This window comes from Diabrotica virgifera, chromosome 5, assembly GCF_917563875.1.
Source record: "Diabrotica virgifera virgifera chromosome 5, PGI_DIABVI_V3a".
Taxonomy (NCBI): domain Eukaryota; kingdom Metazoa; phylum Arthropoda; class Insecta; order Coleoptera; family Chrysomelidae; genus Diabrotica; species Diabrotica virgifera.
The window spans coordinates 72,517,689-72,538,952 of record NC_065447.1 but is presented as its reverse complement, the minus strand read 5'-3'; the positions used below and the strand labels follow the sequence as shown (position 1 = coordinate 72,538,952).

General features: G+C 33.4%; 1 protein-coding gene across 1 annotated transcript in view; it reads right to left on the bottom strand.

The window, feature by feature from the left end:
- LOC114329771 (myrosinase 1) overlaps positions 1 to 21,264 on the bottom strand; it is a 116,483-nt gene that overhangs the window by 36,289 nt on the left and 58,930 nt on the right. Inside the window, exons 6-7 of the mRNA XM_028278980.2 lie at positions 13,598 to 13,891; positions 7,514 to 7,651 (exon numbers count right to left, since the gene is read on the bottom strand). Coding sequence (XP_028134781.2) covers positions 7,514 to 7,651; positions 13,598 to 13,891 — 432 coding nt within the window. The remainder of the gene's footprint in view (positions 1 to 7,513; positions 7,652 to 13,597; positions 13,892 to 21,264) is intronic.

Below are 21,264 nucleotides of genomic sequence, written 5' to 3'. Positions count from 1 at the left end.
GGTGACAGTTCTATTTTTTGGAGTCTTTCTACTAAAGTTGTGCTATCTTTTACTACATATTGTAGTTTTTTGGTGTAGATCTTTTTAAGTGAGCCATTCAGATATTTGGCTAATTCGTATGTTGGTGAATTAATGTAAGATACCACTGGTCTTATGGGTACTTCTTCGAAATTGTCTGTCTTATGTATTTTAAGTAATCCATATAGTTTAGGGATGATTGTTTTTGCCGGTAGCACTTTGTTTTTGGTTTTTCTGTAAAGAATAAGTTTTGACTCTCTGATTATTTTTTTCACCTTGTTTGTGAAGGTGTTAATATTTATATTTTGGGTTGTAAAACCGTTGTTCGATATAAAGGATAGTACCTTTGATCTATAGTCATCTGTTTTAAGAATTGTCACCGTACTTCCTTTGTCTGCTCTGGTCATCATTAAATTGTTGTCCTGTATTTTCTTACTTATGGATGTTATCAGTTCTTTATTTCTAGTATCTGTTGGGTTTCTGTTTCTTTTCCGACGAATTTTTTTATATTCTTTCCTAAGATTGATTTTAATTAAATTTCTGATTTCGTCTTCATTATCTAGATGTAAAGATTGGAGGATGCTTTCACTTTCTACTCCTAGTGTTTCTAAAATCGTCGCTTCATCTCTTGTGTTTTTTGTGATAGGGTTAAATTTAGGTCCCTTTTTCAACAGATCTATTTCTTCTTCAGTGAAGTGTATGTTTGTGTAATTCATAAATGGTTCATAAAAAAGTGGTAAACTGGAGCTATGGTGGGCGTTGTCCGAGCCAGGAGCACTCGATAAATGTGTTGTAGAGTCAAGTATATAACTAGGTTCTAATATGGTTGTATTTACTAAACTACAGTCGGATAGGCTATTGTTAACTGAGTTACAGTCAAATACGCTATCGGATTGAGTGGTATTATCAATGAAATCAATGCTTGACTCAGAAATGTCAGAAGTAGATGGTATTGAAGTATTAAACATATGATGGTTAGACTTGCTCTGGTCTAAGTTAGTATTATTATTATTATGTTGCTGTTTTAAATTGTTTATTTTTTTACTGATCTTTTTATAATGTTTACTTTTAAGAAAACTTACTGTTCTATGAATATCACGCATCCACGTATCAAACTCGTACTTGTTTAACATATGATTGATCCTATTATATATGAACTTGAGCTGCACGTCAATAGTATAGATTGATCTGTATTGTCTTTTAATCTCTTCTCTAATAATTGATCGTCCCAAAATTTGAACTTGTTTCTTAGTAGCTGCTTGAAGATTGAATGTATTTAGTCTAGCTGTTGCAAAGAGGGGCAGAAGGTTGTATTTTTGACATTCGTTGTTAAAGAAGATCTTCGATTTGTGTATCATCTTAGCTGTAGCCAGTTTCTTGTACTGATTCCGCAACGTTGCATGACAGGCATTTTTCAAATGATGAAAGGGTTGCCAATGCGAGTCCATTATACAATTGGATATGGTAATTGAGTCAATACTCGCAATCTTTAGTTTGTATTTTTATTAGTTGTTACATAATCGTGGGGCAACCGGTTTCGACATGGAGCTGGTGACTGCATGTACATCTTTAGCTGTGGAACAGTTTCAATGGCTGTTATGTAAGTACATACCAATTACTAATAACTTTATATTATGTCTTTTGATCGCATACTATCTTGTCAGAACTCCATCATCCCTTAACTAGTTGAGGAATGATGGTAGTATATATATTAAAATTATATACCAAGCAATTTTCATCAGATTGGTCGCTCCCAATGACAATAAGTCTCATCTTTACATACTATGGAAGGTTGAGTTCAATAATACACAGTTGCTTGGCTTCATGGTGTGTGATTAAAACCAAGACAAAGTTGTTTTTATGTTTTATATATATATATATATATATATATATATATATATATATATATATATATATATATATATATATATATATATGTGTACATGTCTCTCGTTTTGTGTTTTTTAGCTTGTAGTTTGTATTGAGAAGACTTTTTTGTACTGGGCCTGATGATGAGTCATATATTGTAAGACTCGAAACCGGTTGCCCCACGATTATGTAACAACTAACAAAAGTACAAACTAAAGATTGCGAGTATTGACTCAATTACCATATCCAATTGTATAATGGACTCGCATTGGCAACCCTTTCATCATTTAACAAAGCTTTGTTTTTAAACCAAGAGGAGTAAACTAAAAAGACAGACCTAAGAAAGCAGAGGCGTAACTACCGCCGTATCGGCTGTATCAATTATACGGGGCCCCCGGCATGCAGGGGCACCGCCATGTCAAAACAAAAATTTCATTTAAAAAAATTAAACAAAATATTCTACAATTACACTATTAGGTCGTTTTGAAGCAGTGTGCAGTATTTCGGCAGTGTTGTGTATTGTTATCGGTATTATCTAAATATGAAATAAGCCACAATTTAACTAAAAAAATTATTTTATTAACGTTTTTATTATTTCCCGTTCAGAATAGTTTATTTCAAAAATGCCACAAAGAAATAGCTTCAGAACAACATCGGCATTTTCGTCTAATAAGATATTCTTTATCTATAATATACATTTATATATTATACAAATTATATTTATGTATTGTGTGTATCTATTAGCCGCCGCCGGCTATACCATAAGAACAGAGTTTCTTTGTTTAAGCTCATTTTCATTGTTCATTCACAATTGGCTGTGTGCGAGGCACTGTATAATGCAAAATTGCAATTTTTGTAATCACTATACTTTTGAATATTTCATTGTTAGGATATCGGCAATAACGTGTAATCTATATTTTATCTATAATATCTAGTTATTTATGATATACATAAGTGTTAAAAGTACAATTTTAAGGAATGCATGTGAAGGTTCTTCACACGCATGCCTTATGTATTCGCTTCGCTCATTCTGCAATTCATGTGAATGCCTTAAAAATGTAACACGTATATCATAAAATATTTTTTCTACAAACGTGTTAAAAATGCAATAATACAGTTTAAATTAAATTTTAAAAACCCTTTAAAAAACCTTTAATACATTGAAAGGAGATAGTTTTAAATTGCATCGTATATTAACATCAAAACAACATCCGAAGATATTGTGGCCTCAACTTCGACTGGAAATTCAATTGTTTCTACTCATTCCGCCTTAACCATGGAAAATGGTAAAACTTCAGTGCAAGAAATTCATTTTTTTAATTGCGCAAATTGTATCTACTATTAATATTAATGTTAATAAATGAAATAGAAATATTTTGACGTTTGCTTTCAAAATTTGACATTTCACTTTTAACTGCAGTGCCTTAAAAAAATTAAAGCACCCAGTGCTTTAAAGTGGCATTTTTAAGGCTCCTATAGGGAGTGCTAAAAATTGCATTTTTAACACGTTTGTAGAAATATTATATTTATGTTTATTTATCTATTTATCTTTTGTTTAATATAAAATTATGATTCTATTTTAAAATAACTTAGTTTAAAGCCGAAAGGTAGTGATGAGCGAGACTGGTCTTGGTCTTGCGGTCTTGGTCTTGGTCTTGCAGCAAGACCAAGACCAAGACGAAGACCACCTTTTGGTTGCAAGACCAAGACCAAGACCAAGCTTGCAAGAACAAGACCAAGACCAAGACCGAACCTTGCAAGACCACGCAAGACCAAGACCAACCTGCAAGACTCTTGCACTTTTTTGAGAAAAATTGGTTTTTATTATTTAACTTTATTTTTTTAGTTCAATAATATATACTGACATTGTAAGAAACCTTAAACAATATCGAATTTTTAAAATACATAATATTTTGGTTATATTTTTAAGTCGTTTTGATTAAGTCAAACGGTTTACATTTTCTCAACCTTCAAAGTGTCCAGAAGGCAAGTTATCAAACGGCGACAGTTCAAGGACAATTGAAATTACTTGTAAGACATAAAAATATAATGATAGATAGGGTAATCCATTAAAAAAAATGCAATTAAAAACGGTTTTTATGTACCAGTAGTTTTCGCTTTTTTGTCTAATAAAAATACTGACACTTATTTCAATTCTTTTCGCATAATCGAGGAAAAATATATGGTAGGGGAGCAAAGTATGCTAAATGTGCAGTCACTCGAGCGCTTTGGAGACCTATTGGGTTGAGAAGAGTAGGTCCTAAAACCAAAAAAAGTTAAGTAACATTTTCCATTTTAGTGGGCGCTTGCCATTTTTTAATTTAATTTTCCATTTCCAACAATCGTTTTTTCCGATTATAACGCCATCTATGCATAATTCGAAAAAATGTTTCGAATAAAAGTTACTTATTTTTTCGTAAGGAATCCAAATCTTCAATAAAAAATGGGGGCTCCTATTTAAGATTTTGAAGTAACCCCCCACCCCATCTCCGTGGGGTGTCGTGTTTGGTGCCATTCGATAGACTTTTAAAAAATATTAAATAAGTGTATTTTACAGTTTTTCGATCTGATGTTCATTTCGCGAAATATCGCGAGATTCGTATTTAAAATATTAAATTTACCCCCCACCCCTCTCCGTGGGAAGTCGTGTTTAGTATCATTCGATAGATTTTTAAAAAATATTGAGCACATATTTTTTAGTTTTTCGATCTGTCATTCATTTCGCGAAATATTCGCTTTTTTCTTGTGAAACTTTGGGACTGGCCCATTTCCTTACGCCCGGCTCAAATCGTCAGATTTTTTAAATATACACTCTTTTGCATGTACTTAACTTACCTTATCTTAATCTGACAATTTCGAGTTTTTTTAAGGATAGATTTTTTTTTCGGGTCCCCCTTAACGAACTCCCCTGTGTTAAGAGCCAATGTATGGTAGAGGTACATATGCAGGGTACCAGGTTTCTCCCCATATGATAATCTGACGCGCTCGAGTAACTGCAAAAATCCCCGCTTGGGCTCCCCTACGTCGTTAAATTTAAAATGAATACAAAAAATATCATAATAGATTTTGTAAATGGATTCACAATGCTGTGAAAGCATTGTGGCCTGAATAAAAAATAACTGGTTGTCGATTGTAATGTGTCAAGCTTGGTATCGTAAAATCCGAAGCTTAGGTTCAGTTTCTGAATATAATGACAAAAATTCCGATACTGGGAAATTTTTAAATTTATTTTTTGGATTAATTTCTTACAATCAACGAAAGTTGGAAGTTGAATTATTTGTGCAAATCCCGGATGACAAACGTGTAAAGAATTTTATTGATTTCATAGTTGAAAACTATTTGGAAGAATCTAGATTTTCCCCAGAAAGGGCCAGTACTACAAATAATATGTGCCGCACTTGAAATGCATGCGCATCATTTCAGTGTGTTTTAAATTCTAGTTTTTACTACCCACATCCGAATATTTTCAACTTTTTAAATGCCACAATGGGTATTCAATCCAAAAATATGTGAAAATAAGAAGTGCGAATAACTCGTGTTACGAGAGCAATGTAGTTTAAATAAAATTAAAGAACTGCAAGATAACAAATTACAGAATTAAGCGTTTATAACTCCCCATTAGGTTTAGTTATTATGTTATAGTATTAGGTCTATAAATAGGTATGGTAAATATGTACGTATTTACTAAAAAGTATGTTTTAGTTAGTTTATAAAAAAGTTAATTATATTAAATAATGATTAAATAGAGTAAAAAATATTTGATTTTTGTGTTCTCTTAAAAAAATTTAATTTATGTTCTTAAATTTGACCCTCGTAGGATAAATACTACAGTGTTCGAGTGAAAGGAGCAGATCATTATCTGTTGACAACTATAAACCGTTTATTCCTTTTCGTAACATCCGTGAATTGAAGGTCCCCGACCATTTGTGGCACCTTTAAGAAGCTCTTTTTCTTTAACATTTTATTAAAATACAGGGGCCATAAACAATAATCCAGACTCAAGACGTTGTCTGAAGGCAGGCGGCAGGTATCGACAGCATGCAAAACACAGCGTGGCACAACCGAAGGCCGGCAATTGCAACAAGGGTTGTAAATGCAGGTTTTTCTACTAATAAACATTACCATTATAAAAATATACTCTAATCTCTTTATATAGAGAGAAATAATTAGGTCATTAGGTGAATGTATAATGTTAAAATTGGTATCCGTTTGAAACTACATTCTACATTCTGTTAAAATTTTAAAGCAGAAAATATAGTTTCATTCTTCACATCTTTATTTATTTCAATGTACATTTTATTCGAAATTGTTTGGATCAAATTATTACTACCAAAAAAGCAAGACCAGCAAGACTCTTGCAGCAAGACCAAGACCAAGAACAAGACCGGCTAGTGCAAGACCAAGACCAAGACCAAGACTGCCTTTTAGCTGCAAGACCAAGACCAAGACCAAGTTTGCAAGAACAAGACCAAGACTAGCCTGGTCTTGGTCTTGTTCTTGTTTTGCTCATCACTACCGAAAGGTGAGATAAATAATTTAAGCACCGCAATTAAAACAATTTTCTCAAAAATTAAAAAAGCTTCATTTATGGCAATTATTTTGGATACAGCTCAAGACTTCTCAAAACCTGACCAACCTTCTGTAGTTTTTCGATACGTGTCAATAAATAGTAGAAAACAATGAGTATGTCAAAACCTGTGAGTCTTTTTTGGTGTTCATATCAGTAGCTGATTGCGGTGCCGAAGAACTTAAAACTCTTATTTTTAATAGCGTGACAGACTATGGAATTGATTTATGTAAATGAAGTGGTCAGGGTCACGTAATATATTATTGGCTTGTAGGAGCATTTGTAATTATTTTTATACTCTATAAATATACTGAATAAATATTTTGTTTAATACAAGCGTTTTTCTTCTTTTGTATAACATTTTTTAGCACTATCCCATATTAGACATGGAAAAGGGCAACGCGAAAAAGTTTAAAAGGGACCCCTGAGGGGCTAGCTACGCCACTGCAAGAAAGTCACTAGACATAAATATTATATTATACTAATACGTCGCTTGAGAGTTCTAAAAGCAACTACATTTTATATAAGAGTAGATTAAAAATCGACAAATTAAAGGAATAATAGGAATAAGGAAGAAAATACAAAAAATCGCTGATATAACTTAATTAACCTATGAAATACCAATAGGGTCAAAATTTTATAAATGTCATTAGTGTCAAAATTGGATAAGAGTGGAGTTAACTTGCCTGAGGCTGGACCAATTACAAACAAGCTTTACTGCGCGGGAAATTTGAATTACTCCTCTTGGTTTAAAAAGAGACTATAGTAATGCATTGGTCAACTTTTAAACTGGGAATATAATTTTGCTAGAGTTGAAAGATACAAATAACATCGATTTCGTTTTTAACAATTCAGTTTTTAAAACTTCTCGTTCGACTGTAAGATTTATAATTGGCGCAATTATCAATAGAATTTTTCTAAACAGTGTATTGGGGTTAACCTTGCTGGAATTGCATACAGGTATTCATTTTAAAATATTCTACTATACAGGGACATACCTTTTAAGCATAGTATGGGCTTGTAAAAAATGACCCAAAACCCATGATTTTTTTGACCTACCGATATATAATCGATCCTTGGTTCGTCGTCTAAAGTTCCATCAAAATCTGACCAACCATTTTCAGTGATGATAACAGGAATATCAGGGTAAGTTTTCTTAATCCATTTTAACATATTGCGGATACCAAAAGGGGCTTTCTAAAATATAAATATTTCATAAATACGAGTTGCTCAACTAATTTTCCCTTCTAACTCAAATAAATAATTTAAACTAAATATACAGGGTGGTGCTTAATGAGTGCGACAAACTTTAGGGAATGATTACACATGAAAAAATAATAACAGTTTTTTATATGTATATGTTACCGGCCAAACCCGATTTCAGGACAAACTAGTTTGGCCTAGACCAAACTAGGTTGTCCTGAAATCGGGTTTGGCCGATAACATATACGCGTAATTTCGCAAAGGCTTCGTTTCTGAGATACATTCCATGCAGGTTCCATTATTTTTGATAACAGAAAACTATTATTAAAGATAATGTTATGGCAAATGAAAGGATTAATAATGAAGACACGATAATTTCACATAAAATTAAATGTTAACTGGAGTTCAAGAACTAACTGAAAATTGTTGACAGTATCTAGTATACTGGAGAGTCTTTTAAAGAAATGAAAAATATGTGTTAAAATATTTTATTTTTTTATACAAAGACAGTGCCTTATATAAAAAATAGGCAACAAAGATTGTTTGAAATTAAATGAATAAAAATAATTTGAAAATCATTGTTGAACTCCTTATTTAATTTGAAAAATTAAGCAATATGCTAGTGTCCATTCCAAAGAATGGCTTATATCTGATTTCATCTCAATACCCAAAAAACTCCACACAATGAGATGTGAGTAATATAGGACGATCAGTTTGATGAACCATGTGTTAAAAGTTTTGTTGCGAGTGATCCATAAACGTGTCTACAAAAAACTAGACGATAGGATAACCAGCTGGGATTTAGAAAAGGCTTTGGCACTAGAGGGGCATTCTTTAGTATACAAGTACTCATAGAACGGTATCGAGATGTCAACTGTGACGAATTCATGTGTTGTCTGGTTCATTTTGAAAGAGCCATCTACTAAAGACAATACAAAATGCTTGAAAACATGTTATTATGGAATACAGAAATAGTTGATCAGGATGTGCAATCATTACAAAAATTTAAGTATATAATCAGAAAGCCATAATTCGAGTAGACCAACAAAAATCTGCGTGTTTTATTGTCTATAATAAAGCATTCGGTAAAGTACGACATGAACAATTAATGCATGTCCTGGAATCAAAGAAGCTGGACTACAACGACCTCAGGATTATATCGAATTTATACTATAAGCAACGAACAACAGTACGTGTTAACAATCAGCTGTCAGGGGAAATTGGAATCAGACGTGGAGTGAGACAGGGATGCGTGTTGTCGCCAATTTTTTTAATGGCTACCTGGAAGAGATCTAGAAAAAAACCTCTTGAGGGTGAAACAGCTGGAATAAAGGTAAATGGGGGAAATATTGGGGATCTTCAGAGGCTGGTGACCAGAATAGCAGAGTTTGGACAAGAATACGGGCAAACAATGAATGTCAAGAAGACAAAGTTTATGAGAATATCGAAAACTCAAAGAAATAACGAAAATCTCTTCATAAACGGATTAAATACCGAACGAGTCGACCAATATGCATACCTAGGAACAATGATCAACTCCACAGGAGATTACTTGCAAGAAATCAAAATCAGAATAGAAAAGGCTAGAGCAAATTTTAACAAAATGAGAAAAGTGCTCTGCACAAGAGATTTGAAGCTGGAGCTAAGAGTTAGGTTGACTAGGTGCTACGTTTTCTCGACTTTGTTTTATGAAATGGAAGCCTGGACCTTGAATGCTGCATCAACGGAAAATCTAGAATCATTCTAGCTGTGGGTGTACAGAAGAATTCTGAAAATATCGTGGACAGAACACGTCACAAACAAAGAGGTTCTGAGAAAGGTGAATAAAGAAATGGAAATTCTAAATACCATCAAAACAAGAAAATTGGAATATCTCGGACATATTACACGTGGAGAGAGATACAGCTTGCTCCAATTGATTATGCAGGGAAAGATTCAAGGAAAGAGAAGCAGAATATCGTGGCTGCGCAACCTGAGAGAGTGGTACGGATGTACATCAAATGAATTTTTCAGAGCAGCCGTCTCTAAAATACGAATAGCTATGATGATTGCCGAACTCCGCCGCGGAGATGGCACTTAAAGAAGAAGAACAAAAATCTAAAGAGATTCCAATGAGAAGAGGGATACGGCAAGGATGTGTACTATCCCCTCTACTTTTTAATATGTGCTCAGAAGAGGTTTTAAAGAGAGACTAGAAAACTTCAGTGAACGCATATCAAATTAATGGAACACTAGCGAATACCCTCAGATATATGTAAACGATACAATACTCCATGCAGACAACAGAGAAGGGTTGCAAATGTTGGTCGATCACTCCACGCAGTACTGTGAGAGGTAGGGAATGGCTCTGAATACAAAAAAAACAAAAATCATGATTGTCAGCAAGAACAAGATTTAAGACGGAACAATCTACGTTATAGGGAAAGCCTTAGAGGAAGTTCTTAGATACAATTATTTAGAATATGAGCTAAATGAACAATGGGACTAGGGGACTACAGCCTCAAAATAAAACGACGGATTGAGATGACCACAAGCGCATTAAATAAAATGAAAACAGTAGGAAACTAGGAGTAGAAATTAGAACGAGTGTTCTCTGTCCTATTATAGAGAGTTTAAGCCTGGATATTTACGGACGGAACTGAAAAAAGACTTGTCGTTTTTGAGATGTGGTGTTATCGAAGAATGTGGAAAATCTCATGGACAGAAAAAAACACAGAAACCTTAAAAAAGATGAAAAAAGAATACTCAACACTATGAAGGAAATATGAAAACTTAGCTTCTTTGATCACATACTTCTTCTTTGTAGCCTTATATCGTCCACGTTTGGACATAGTCATCTCCCAACTTCTTCCATCGGTCTCTATCATTGCTCTTTCCATTTCTCTTTGTGTTGTGGCTAGTTTATTTATATTTGCCTTGGTTGGGGGGCAGATTTGACATCCATATGTCATGATAGGAAGGATGCACTGGTTGAACACTTTGCTCTTGAAGTATTGGGGTATTTTGTGGTTCTTAAGTATCCAACTAAGTTTTCCAAATCTCACCCATGCTACTCTTGCTCTCCTAGTGATTTGCGCGCTTTGGTTTTCTTTGTCAAGTTTTAGGATTTGGCCTAGGTAGATATATTCCTGGACTTTTTCTATCCCACTGCCATTTATAGTTATACGTCTGGGGTCATCTGCGTTTGGCATTATTTTGGTTTTTCTCATGTTCATTTTTAGGTCGACGTATTGGGAGCTGCCTGCGAGTTCCTCCATCATAATTTGCAGTTCATCGAATGAGCTCGTTATAATCACTATGTCTACAATCACATACTAGAAAATTAAAAATATGAGTTCATGCGCTTGGGATTGTAGTCCAAGTAATAAAGCTTAAAATAGGACAAAACCTCGCAGTTTTTACAGAATGGATCGATTTGCTTGAACATTTCAGAATAAGTAGTGGATAGGCCAAGAAACAAAATCTATATGAGTAAGAAGGGCGCTTTTACCATGGGGGTGGTTGCCACCCCATCTCGGGGGTGGAAATTTTTTATTATATTTTGACCGCCACAGTTGGTAAAAACATTCATTCTAAGCAAAAAAACGTTCTATACATTTTTTTGGTAAAATTTATAATTTTCGATTTATTCGCTATCAAAAGTGTTAGTTTTATATCGAAAAAATCAATGTTTTTAAAAAGTGTTCTGTTAATAACTCCAAAAGTTTTCGTTATATCAAAACAACTTTCCTTAATAACAAAAATATACCTTTTAAAAAAATAAAAAAAACCGTTTTTTTTTAATGGTCTTTAAGACCAATAGTAATCGAGCTATACTTTATTATATGCTAGCTCTTCTTCGTCAAATGCTCAATATTGTAGTTTCAAAGTCAAAAGACGGAAAAACGCATTTTTCGAGAAAAACTTGTTCAAATTAATTTAAAATATTTAAAAATATCTATCTCCAAAAATAAAAAAAGTTTCTAACTCAAAAATTAAGTGCCTTACAATGAAAAGAATGTCAGTCCCTATTTTTTTCAGCGAAAAAGTGATCAGAAGCTACCTCCTAATCACCACCCTAATTAAAATTAGTCATTGACCTTATTTGGACTTATTTATTTATGTATTATTAGTAGGTTCTAGAAGTTTGACAGGCTTAGAATAATTAGTTTAAAAAAAATGGAGTTAAAAGCGAATAACGAATTTTTGTAGTTTGGAAAAAAAATTACTTTTTCTTCAGAATGGAAAGATTATCATCAGAGATACGAATAAGTGTTTCAATGTGAAATTGCAGCTGATTTAATTCCCAATAACCTGGTTTGCAAAAATTTTTTCTGCGGTAAAAATTGAGTGAGCTATTGACAATTAAAACTTGTAATAACATGCAAAAACCACATTTAACAACCCTTTCAAAGTCTCTTTTTTGCGACTGAGGATTTTAAAAAGATTTAATAATAATAGGTTTATAGATCTTGTAGAAACCTACAAAATTCTTTTTTACCAAACTTTCTAAGATAAAAAATAAAAAAAGTTACAGTTAAAAAATCAATACATTTTTTTGAAAAAAAAAAATTGGAAGCATAATAATGTAAGTTAGCGGTGTTTTTAGTAATTGGTCTTATTCATTCTTCTTTATTTATGTATTATTAATAGATTTTAGAAGTTTGACTGGCTTATAATGATTAGTTTTAAAAAAACTGGAGTTAAAAGCGAGTAACGAATTTTTGTAGTTTGGTAAAAATGCCATTTTCTTCAGAATAGAAAGATTAGCATCAGAGATACGAAAAAATGTATAAAAGTGAAATTGTAGCTGATTTAATTACCAAGAACCTGATTTGCAAAAAATTTTTTCTGCAAAAATTTTTTCTACGTTAAAAATTGAGTGAGCTATTGACAATTGAAACTTGTAATAACATGCAAAAACCACCTTTACCAACCCTTTCAATGTCTCTTTTTTGCGACTGAGGATTTTAAAAAGGTTTAATAATAATACGTTTATAGATCTTGTAGAAGCCTACAAAATTCTTTTTTACCAAACTTTCTAAAATAAAAAGTTAAAAGTTAAAAGTTACAGTAAAAAAATCAATATATTTAAAAAAAATTGGAAGCATAGTAATGTAAGTTAGCGGTGTTTTTAGTCATTGGCCTTATTCTTTCTTCTTTATTTATGTATTTTTAATAGACTCTAGAAGTTTCACTGGCTTAGAATGATTAGTTAAAAAAAAACTGGAGTTAAAAGCGAGTAACGAATTTTTGTAGTTTGGTAAAAAATGCCATTTTCTTCAGAATAGAAAGATTAGCATCATAGATACGAATAAATGATTGAATATGAAATTGTAGGATATTTAATTCCCAAGAACTTGGTTTGAAAAAATTTTTCGCAAGGCAAAAATTGAGTGAATCCTAAATGAAAATCTTTGATATTTTCGATATAAAACTAAACTTTCGATAGCGAACAAATCGAAAACTATTAATTTTATCAAAAAAAGTATAAAACATTTTTAGCTTAGAATGAATGTTTTTATCAACTTTTGCGGTCAAAATATAATAAAAAGTTTCCACTTCCGAGATGGGGTGGCAACGACCCCTATGGTAAAAGCGCCTTTCGGTACCATATAGATTTTGATCCTTGGACTCTCCACTACTTATTCTCAAATGTTCAAGCAAATTTATCTATTCTGTAAAAATCGCGAGGTGAAAAGCTTCGGTTCCTGGACTATTGGTTATACAAGGGAAAGTGGAAGGAAAAAGACGACCGGGGAGATGACGCACGTCCTTGTTGAAAATTTTAAAGCAGTGAAGTGGAAAAACAACAATATAACTCTTCAGCACCGCTGCAGAGTAAAATGAGTCATGATGATCGCCAATGTCCCTAGAATGAGGCACATGAAGAAGAAAAAGCGTTTATTGAAATGCCAGAGACCCTGATAAAATGGTCGGGCTGTATATTCCCATACTTACATTAAGCCAATCAGCAGCGCCTTGTTGCCAACTTTCGTCAGCCCATGTTTTAACTTCAGCGTCTGCGTCATAACCCATTCCATCTTTATCGTCTGTCTTATCTGTAACGTAAAATGATGAGTACTGGTTTAATCCCAAGAAATCGATTGTTCCTTTGATGGTGTTTTGTTCTTCTGGTGTAAATTCAGGAAGACGAGAATTTGGGAAACCTTGAATCTGGCTACGTCGAGCGACCGAAGACTTGACTACTTCTGGATAATCTCCGTAGAAGATTGGGTTTGCATACATACCAAACTAAAAATGCATACTTTTATTTAATTTATAGCGGTTATTTAAAATTTCGCAGAAGTTATAAATAAATAAATAAAATAAAGAGTGAAAGATCATAGATAATAAAGGTCTGCGAATAATTCTCAATTTATATTGGAATCAGAAAGCTAACATCAAAATAGAAAATGAGACATTACAAGCAATAGAAATATGTATTACAAGGTTGTATTTTGTCGCCGCTGCTATTTAATGTTTGTAGCGAAAGCATCTTCGACCAGGACGGATCTCTGAAAAAAACGTCTATTTTTGGATGTGCGAGGTGGCATTCGGATTTTTGCAGATAAAATTAGGTGATAACAATAATAATAATTGACTTATCTTCTTCTTCTTCTTCTTCTTCAGGTGCCATCTCCGCTACGGAGGTTGGCAATCATCATAGCTATTTTAATTTTTGAGGCAGTAGCTCTAAATAGTTGTTTCGAGCTGCATCCAAACCACTCTCTCAGGTTCTTCAACCATGAAATTCCGTGCCTTATTAAATTGACTTATGTGCCTTCTCAAATATGCCCGGAACATTAATAAAAAAATTAAAATATTTAAAAATATCGAGAAACATCGATTTTGTTCTATTTTCTTTGCGTATAACTTTAAAACGATTTATTTTGGAACAAAGTCGCACGGAAATAAAATAAAGATAATTTAATTTTGTATGATAAACGACTGGTTAAAAATGTCTTAAATTATTACCTTTTCTGCAAAATAGCAATAAATACAAAATAAGGGGGCAAAATAAATCTGTTTTTATTCAAAGTTCTTCAGCCACTTTGGTTTAACTTAGAACTTTCGAAATTCGCTCAAAAAATTCATATAATATACTTAAATCGTTCATCAAATTTAATCAAAATCGACCTAATAGATTTTGCAGAATAATTTTGCAATCTAAATTTTTTTAAAAAAGTTCAAATTTTTAAAAAACTTTCTGAAGGAAAAGTAGACCATTTAGAAGTTTGCTAATTTTTTAACATATAGATAGGTTCTCTACCTATCTAATACACTTTACAGAATTAAAATCGGATTATTTAAGCGGCTTCAGCACCGTTTTAAAGTTATAAACAATTTTTTGTGTTATAAACAAATACGGTGAGGACGTTTGAGTTGGCATCAATTCATTTTCTCGAGAATAGGCATCTCTGGAGATAAATCCCGAATTCTGAATTTTTGGTATATATCTCATACTAGTGACGTCATCCATCTGGGCGTGATGACGTAATCGATGATTTTTTTAAATGAGAATAGGCGCCGTGTGATAGCTCAATCGAAAGGCTATTCAGTTTTTTATTCACTAATATAAACATTAATATAATTATTTATAGAGGCTTTGAATTAAACAAATATTTTTAAATTAAATGAATTACAATATTTAGATTACGTCATCACAACCAGATGGATGACGTCACTAGTATGATATTTATGCCAAAAAATTATAATTTAAAAATAAAATTCGATCTGTTTCGGGATTTATCTCCAGAGTCGCCCATTCTTAAGAAAATGAATTTATTCCAACTAAAACGTACTCACTGTATTTGTTTATAAGCCAAAATATTGTTTATAACTTTAAAAACAGTGCTGAGGCCGCTTAAATAATCCTATTTTAATTCTGTAAAGTGTATTAGATAGGTAGAGAACCTCTTTTTATGTAAAATAAAGAATGTGTGTGTACTTCGTACGCAAGTAAAAATTTATACTTATAACAGAATAAAACACACAGAAACACATTGAAAAATGCCACAAATGATTTCTGAACAATAATTGTTGAAAAAATTTTAATTAAATACGTATTTTCTTAAAAAATATATATAATAATATACTTACAATCATAAAATGTAAAAAAAAAGTTTGTATTGGGGATTTAACCCACGTACATTTTGTTTAAATTCCAGCACCTTTAGATATCGGCTACGGGGGACATAATATGCATCTTACTGGAAGATAGAGCAACTGAACAACTTGACAGTTCCGAATTTAACCACATTAGTTTGATGTGTACGGAATTCAAATATTACAACACAACAAAACAGAGCGAGAACACAATATTAGATGAATCTTTTTTGTTTCGTCTTGTAATATTTCGACGATGTAATCGTCTTTGTTTGAATTTCGAACGAGACAGTCGATATTACCAGTTTGCTTATCTATAGTTAAATATAAATACAAAAATAAAAATCCAGTTTTTGTGGTGAAACAAATTAAACGATTGTTAATGGGACCCAAAAAGCGAAAATGGATTCCGCTTCGACGGCGATAAATCGGAATATTCTGCAATCTAACGAACCTATGCAATGCGACGCAATGGGTACTAGTCAGCAGCCAGTGGCGTACACTCCAAAATACCAAATGTGCACTGATCAACAATTACAAGGTAATATGCAAATTTCTCAACCATTAAACACATCTTACTCTCAACCCTTAAAGCAACCCCAATATACTAACCCACCTTCCACCTCATTAAATCAAACCGAATGGCAAACAGTCGAAAACTCCAACAAAATCGAACTAGTCCAGACAAAAGAATTGTAAAGCAAACAAAAATAAACGATTACTGGCTGAACTCGCCGACTACCACTTCTAACAGATTCGAGGCACTAAATAGCGAGTCAAAAGATGATGAAATAAATGACAATGAAAGCACAAGTGAAAAAGAGAAAATAACCAAACCGCCTCCAATATTTATTAAGGGGGTTAAACACATACCCCCACTTATCGAATTACTAAACCAAATTGCTGAAAATAATTACGAATTAAAAGTTCTTAGCTCCGATCAAGTTAAACTTCAGCCAAAATCTGCTGACTACTATAGTACAATAACAAAACCCCTATCGGAAAAAAAGACAGGGTTTCATACTTATCAAATAAAAAACGAGCGCAGTTTCAGGGTTGTTCTTAAGAACATGCATTACTCGATGGACAAAAATCTTATAAAAAAGGAAATAGAAGAGAAAGGCCACACTGTTAGAAACATTTGGAACATCAAACACCCTAAAACTAAAGATCAGCTATCACTATTTTTCGTCGACTTGGAACCTTCTGTTAATAATAGAAATATATATGACATTGAGTTCCTATTAAACCATAAGATTAAAATTGAACCACCGTACCAGAAAAGAGAGATACCACAATGTTCTAGATGTCAACGATACGGACATACCAAATCATACTGCCACCTTAGACCACGATGTGTAAAGTGCACAGGGGATCATGCAACAGAGCAATGCACTAATAAAGAAAGAAGTGCCAACGTCAAGTGTGTACTCTGCGAGGGAGACCACCCAGCAAACTACAAAGGTTGCAGGGTATACAAGGAGCTACAAACGAAAAAATTCCCAACGATTAGACCCAGGCCTAGCATGCCAATTAATCATGCACAACATGTCCAAGCAGGAGTTACCTACGCCCAAATCGTTAATAACTCACAACAAATTACGAATAGTAATACAAACCAAACAGAAGTAATTACTACCAATACTCCCGCCTCAAATGACATGGCTGAACTAAAGAATATGTTAAAAGTCCTGATGGAACAAATGGGTACACTTTTAAACCTTCTCACCACCGTCGTCACTAAATTAACAAAATGATCAAATTCTTGAAAATAGCTATTTGGAATGCCAACGGGCTAACAAATCATACTCAAGAAGTTAAAGCTTTTATACTAATACACAACATCGACATAATGTTAATATCTGAGACACACTTTACAAATAGAAGCTATCTGAGAATTCCCAACTATGCAATATATAACACCAAACATCCAGATGGCACTGCACATGGAGGAACTGCAATCATAATTAAGTCATCTATAAAACACCACGAGTTAAATAAGTTTAAAAGAGACTATATACAAGCAACAAGTATTAGCATAGAAGACTGGAACGGTCCTTTAACAGTAACTGCAATATATAGTCCACCACGACATACTATAGCCAAAAATCAATACCAAGAATTCTTCAACACACTTGGAAACAGGTTTCTAGCAGACGGCGATTATAACTCAAAACATACTCACTGGGGATCCAGGCTAATAACTCCGAAAGGTAGGCAATTATACATGGCAATGGAAACCAACAACCTTAAATACATATCTACTGGCGAACCCACATACTGGCCCACAGACACAAACAAAATTCCAGATTTGGTTGATTTCTGTGTGACTAAAGGAATACCACTTGAATCCCAGACAGCACAATCTTGTTTCGATCTTTCATCCGACCACTCTCCTGTCTTGGTCATGATATCTACGAATATCCTCGAAACACAACCTCCACCATATCTAAGTAGTAAATATACCAATTGGATTAAATTCCGGGCTATCCTTGATGAGAGACTGGACCTAAACATCCCACTAAAATCGGATGGCGAAATTGACGAAGCAGTAAATCAATTAAGTAGGATAATTCAGGAAGCTGGCTGGCAGTCAACACCTAAACAACCAAGAACAATCATACGCAAAGATTTACCCAACGAAATAAAAGAAAAAATCGCAGAAAAAAGAAGACTAAGGAAAATATGGCAAAGAACCCGTGCACCCCAGGATAAAAATAGATTAAACCAAGCTACAGCGCGACTAAAAACTTTGTTAAACAACAATAAAAACAACGACATAAAACGATATCTACAAAATCTATCTGCTACGGAAACCTCCGAATACTCGCTATGGAAGGCAACACGAAAGATTAACAGACCACAACTCTCTAATCCGCCTATCCGGGCCAGTAACGGACGATGGGCTAAAAGTAACAACGAAAAAGCTACAGTCTTTGCCAAATACCTGGAGGAAGTGTTCCAACCACATGCCCAAAACAACAACTCTGATGCAGAAGATAATATTCAATTGTATTTAGAATATCCATACCAACTAGAAGCACCGTTGGAGAAATTCACAGCCAAACAAGTTTTCAACAAAATCCAAACAGATATGAATCCGAAAAAGTCCCCAGGGTTCGACTTAATCACTGCAAGAATTTTAAAAGAACTTCCCAAGAAAGGCGTGCAATATTTGACACAGATTTTTAACGCAATTTTAAGAACTGGTTACTATCCCCTTTTGTGGAAAGTGGCACAAATCATCTTAATACCCAAACCAGGCAAGCCTGTAGAAGAAGTTAAGTCCTATAGACCTATCAGTCTACTTTCAGTGATGTCAAAGGTTTTTGAAAAACTCTTACTAGACAGATTACAGCCAATCCTCGTGGAAAAGCAGCTAATACCCAACCACCAGTTTGGATTTAGACAACAACATGCTACCACCGAGCAAATTTATCGAGTCTGCAATTCCATAAACAAAGCCTTAGAAGAGAAGCAATACTGCTCTGCAGCCTTTTTGGATGTCTCGCAGGCTTTTGATAAAGTCTGGCACACTGGCTTGCTATACAAAATAAGAAAAGTCCTTCCTCTCAACTACTTTCTAATCCTCAAGTCCTATCTCTCCGACCGCCATTTCCTTGTAAAAGTTAAAGATCAGTGCACTAACTTATATCCAATCAACGCTGGAGTACCTCAGGGTAGTGTCCTTGGACCAGTTCTCTACCTACTCTACACAGCAGATCTTCCTACAAGCCAAAACATCATCACAGCCACATATGCAGATGACACAGCAATCATTGCAGCTCACTCAAACCCGTACATCGCCTCGCAACTGCTCCAGACAAATCTCGACAGTATAAATATCTGGTTACAAACATGGCGAATTAAAGTAAACGAAAGCAAGTCAGTACATATAACGTTCACTAATCGAAAAGATACGTGCCCAACCGTCTCAATAAATAATCAAGTACTACAACAAAAGGATGACGTAAAATACCTAGGTATGCACTTTGACCGCAGATTAACGTGGAAGAAACACATATTCACGAAAAGAAAACAGTTGGGTCTGAAACTCAATAAAATGTACTGGCTGATAGGAAAAAGGTCACAACTGAGTTTGTACAATAAAATTTTAGTATACAAGGCAGTGATTAAGCCAATATGGAGCTATGGTATCCAACTGTGGGGATCTGCGTCGAGATCCAATATCGACATCCTGGAGAGATTCCAATCGAAAACCTTGCGCATTATCACAAATGCACCGTGGTACATGCCCAATGAACACATCAATCGTGATCTCCAAATGAAGACTGTCAAAGAAGAAATTGCCAGTTACGCCCAAAAATACGACATCCGACTACAAAACCACCCCAACAGGCTAGCGAAGAACCTAATGAGACCCCAGGCAAACAGAAGGCTAAAGCACCACACTCCAAGCGATCTACGAACAAGATTTTAAATTTTAAATTTTAAATTGTCAAAAATATTTTATTTATTATAGAGTTTTATTTATAGGGTTTTATTTATTAGTCACAAATAATTTGGTTAAGTACTAAAATTATGATTTTATCGGTTATTGTCACTGGACAGTCTCCTGCAAGTCTCTTTTAATTGTTAAACAATTTACTTATTGTAATCATTATTGCAGATTGTAAATAAATGGGATGTTAAAAAAAAAAGATGAATATTTTTAGAAATTTTGTTGATTAGGTAGGTTTATTTTACATACATACTACGTACGTTTATTTTACATTTTCCAAATAGGTTATGTAATTTTTTATTGCGATAGTGAAACATTTACAACTGTTATTACGTACATGTTGCTTTTAAAAACTATTTAAACAGTCACTACAATTATAAAATTTTTTGTTTCCGTCCTCACAACAATAAAACTAATATATTATACAACATTTGTTTACCTCCATATTGAAATTGACAGATCATTTCAACACCCAATCAGAGCCCGTATAATGACTAATACCATACTGTCGGTGTGCGTATGTGCGCAGATTAATAATAAATAATCACCCTCAATCGAGCCTAAAGAAGTATAACTTCAAAAAACTAACAAACTTCTAAATAGTCTACTTTTTAGAAAGTTTTTAATAAATTTGAACTTTTTTAACAAAATTTAGATTGCAAAATTATTATGCAAAATCTATTAGGTCGATTTTAATGAAATTTGATGGACAATTTAAGTATGTTACAAGAATTTTCTAAGCGAATTATGAAGGTTCTAGGTGCAACCAAGGTGGTTGAAAAACGTTGAATAAAAACAGTCTTTTTGCCCCCTTATTTTCCATTTATTGCTATTATGCAGAAAGAGTAATAATATTTAAGACGGTTTAAACAAGTCGTATATTATACAACATTCAATTATCTTTATTTTCTTTCCTTACGACTTTGTTCAAAAATGAATCGTTTTCAAGTTATAAGCAATAAAATAGAAAAAAAAAAATGAATATTTTTCGAAATTTTTAAATATTTAAATTTTTTTATAAATGTTGCGGACATATTTGAGAAGGAGCATAAGTCAA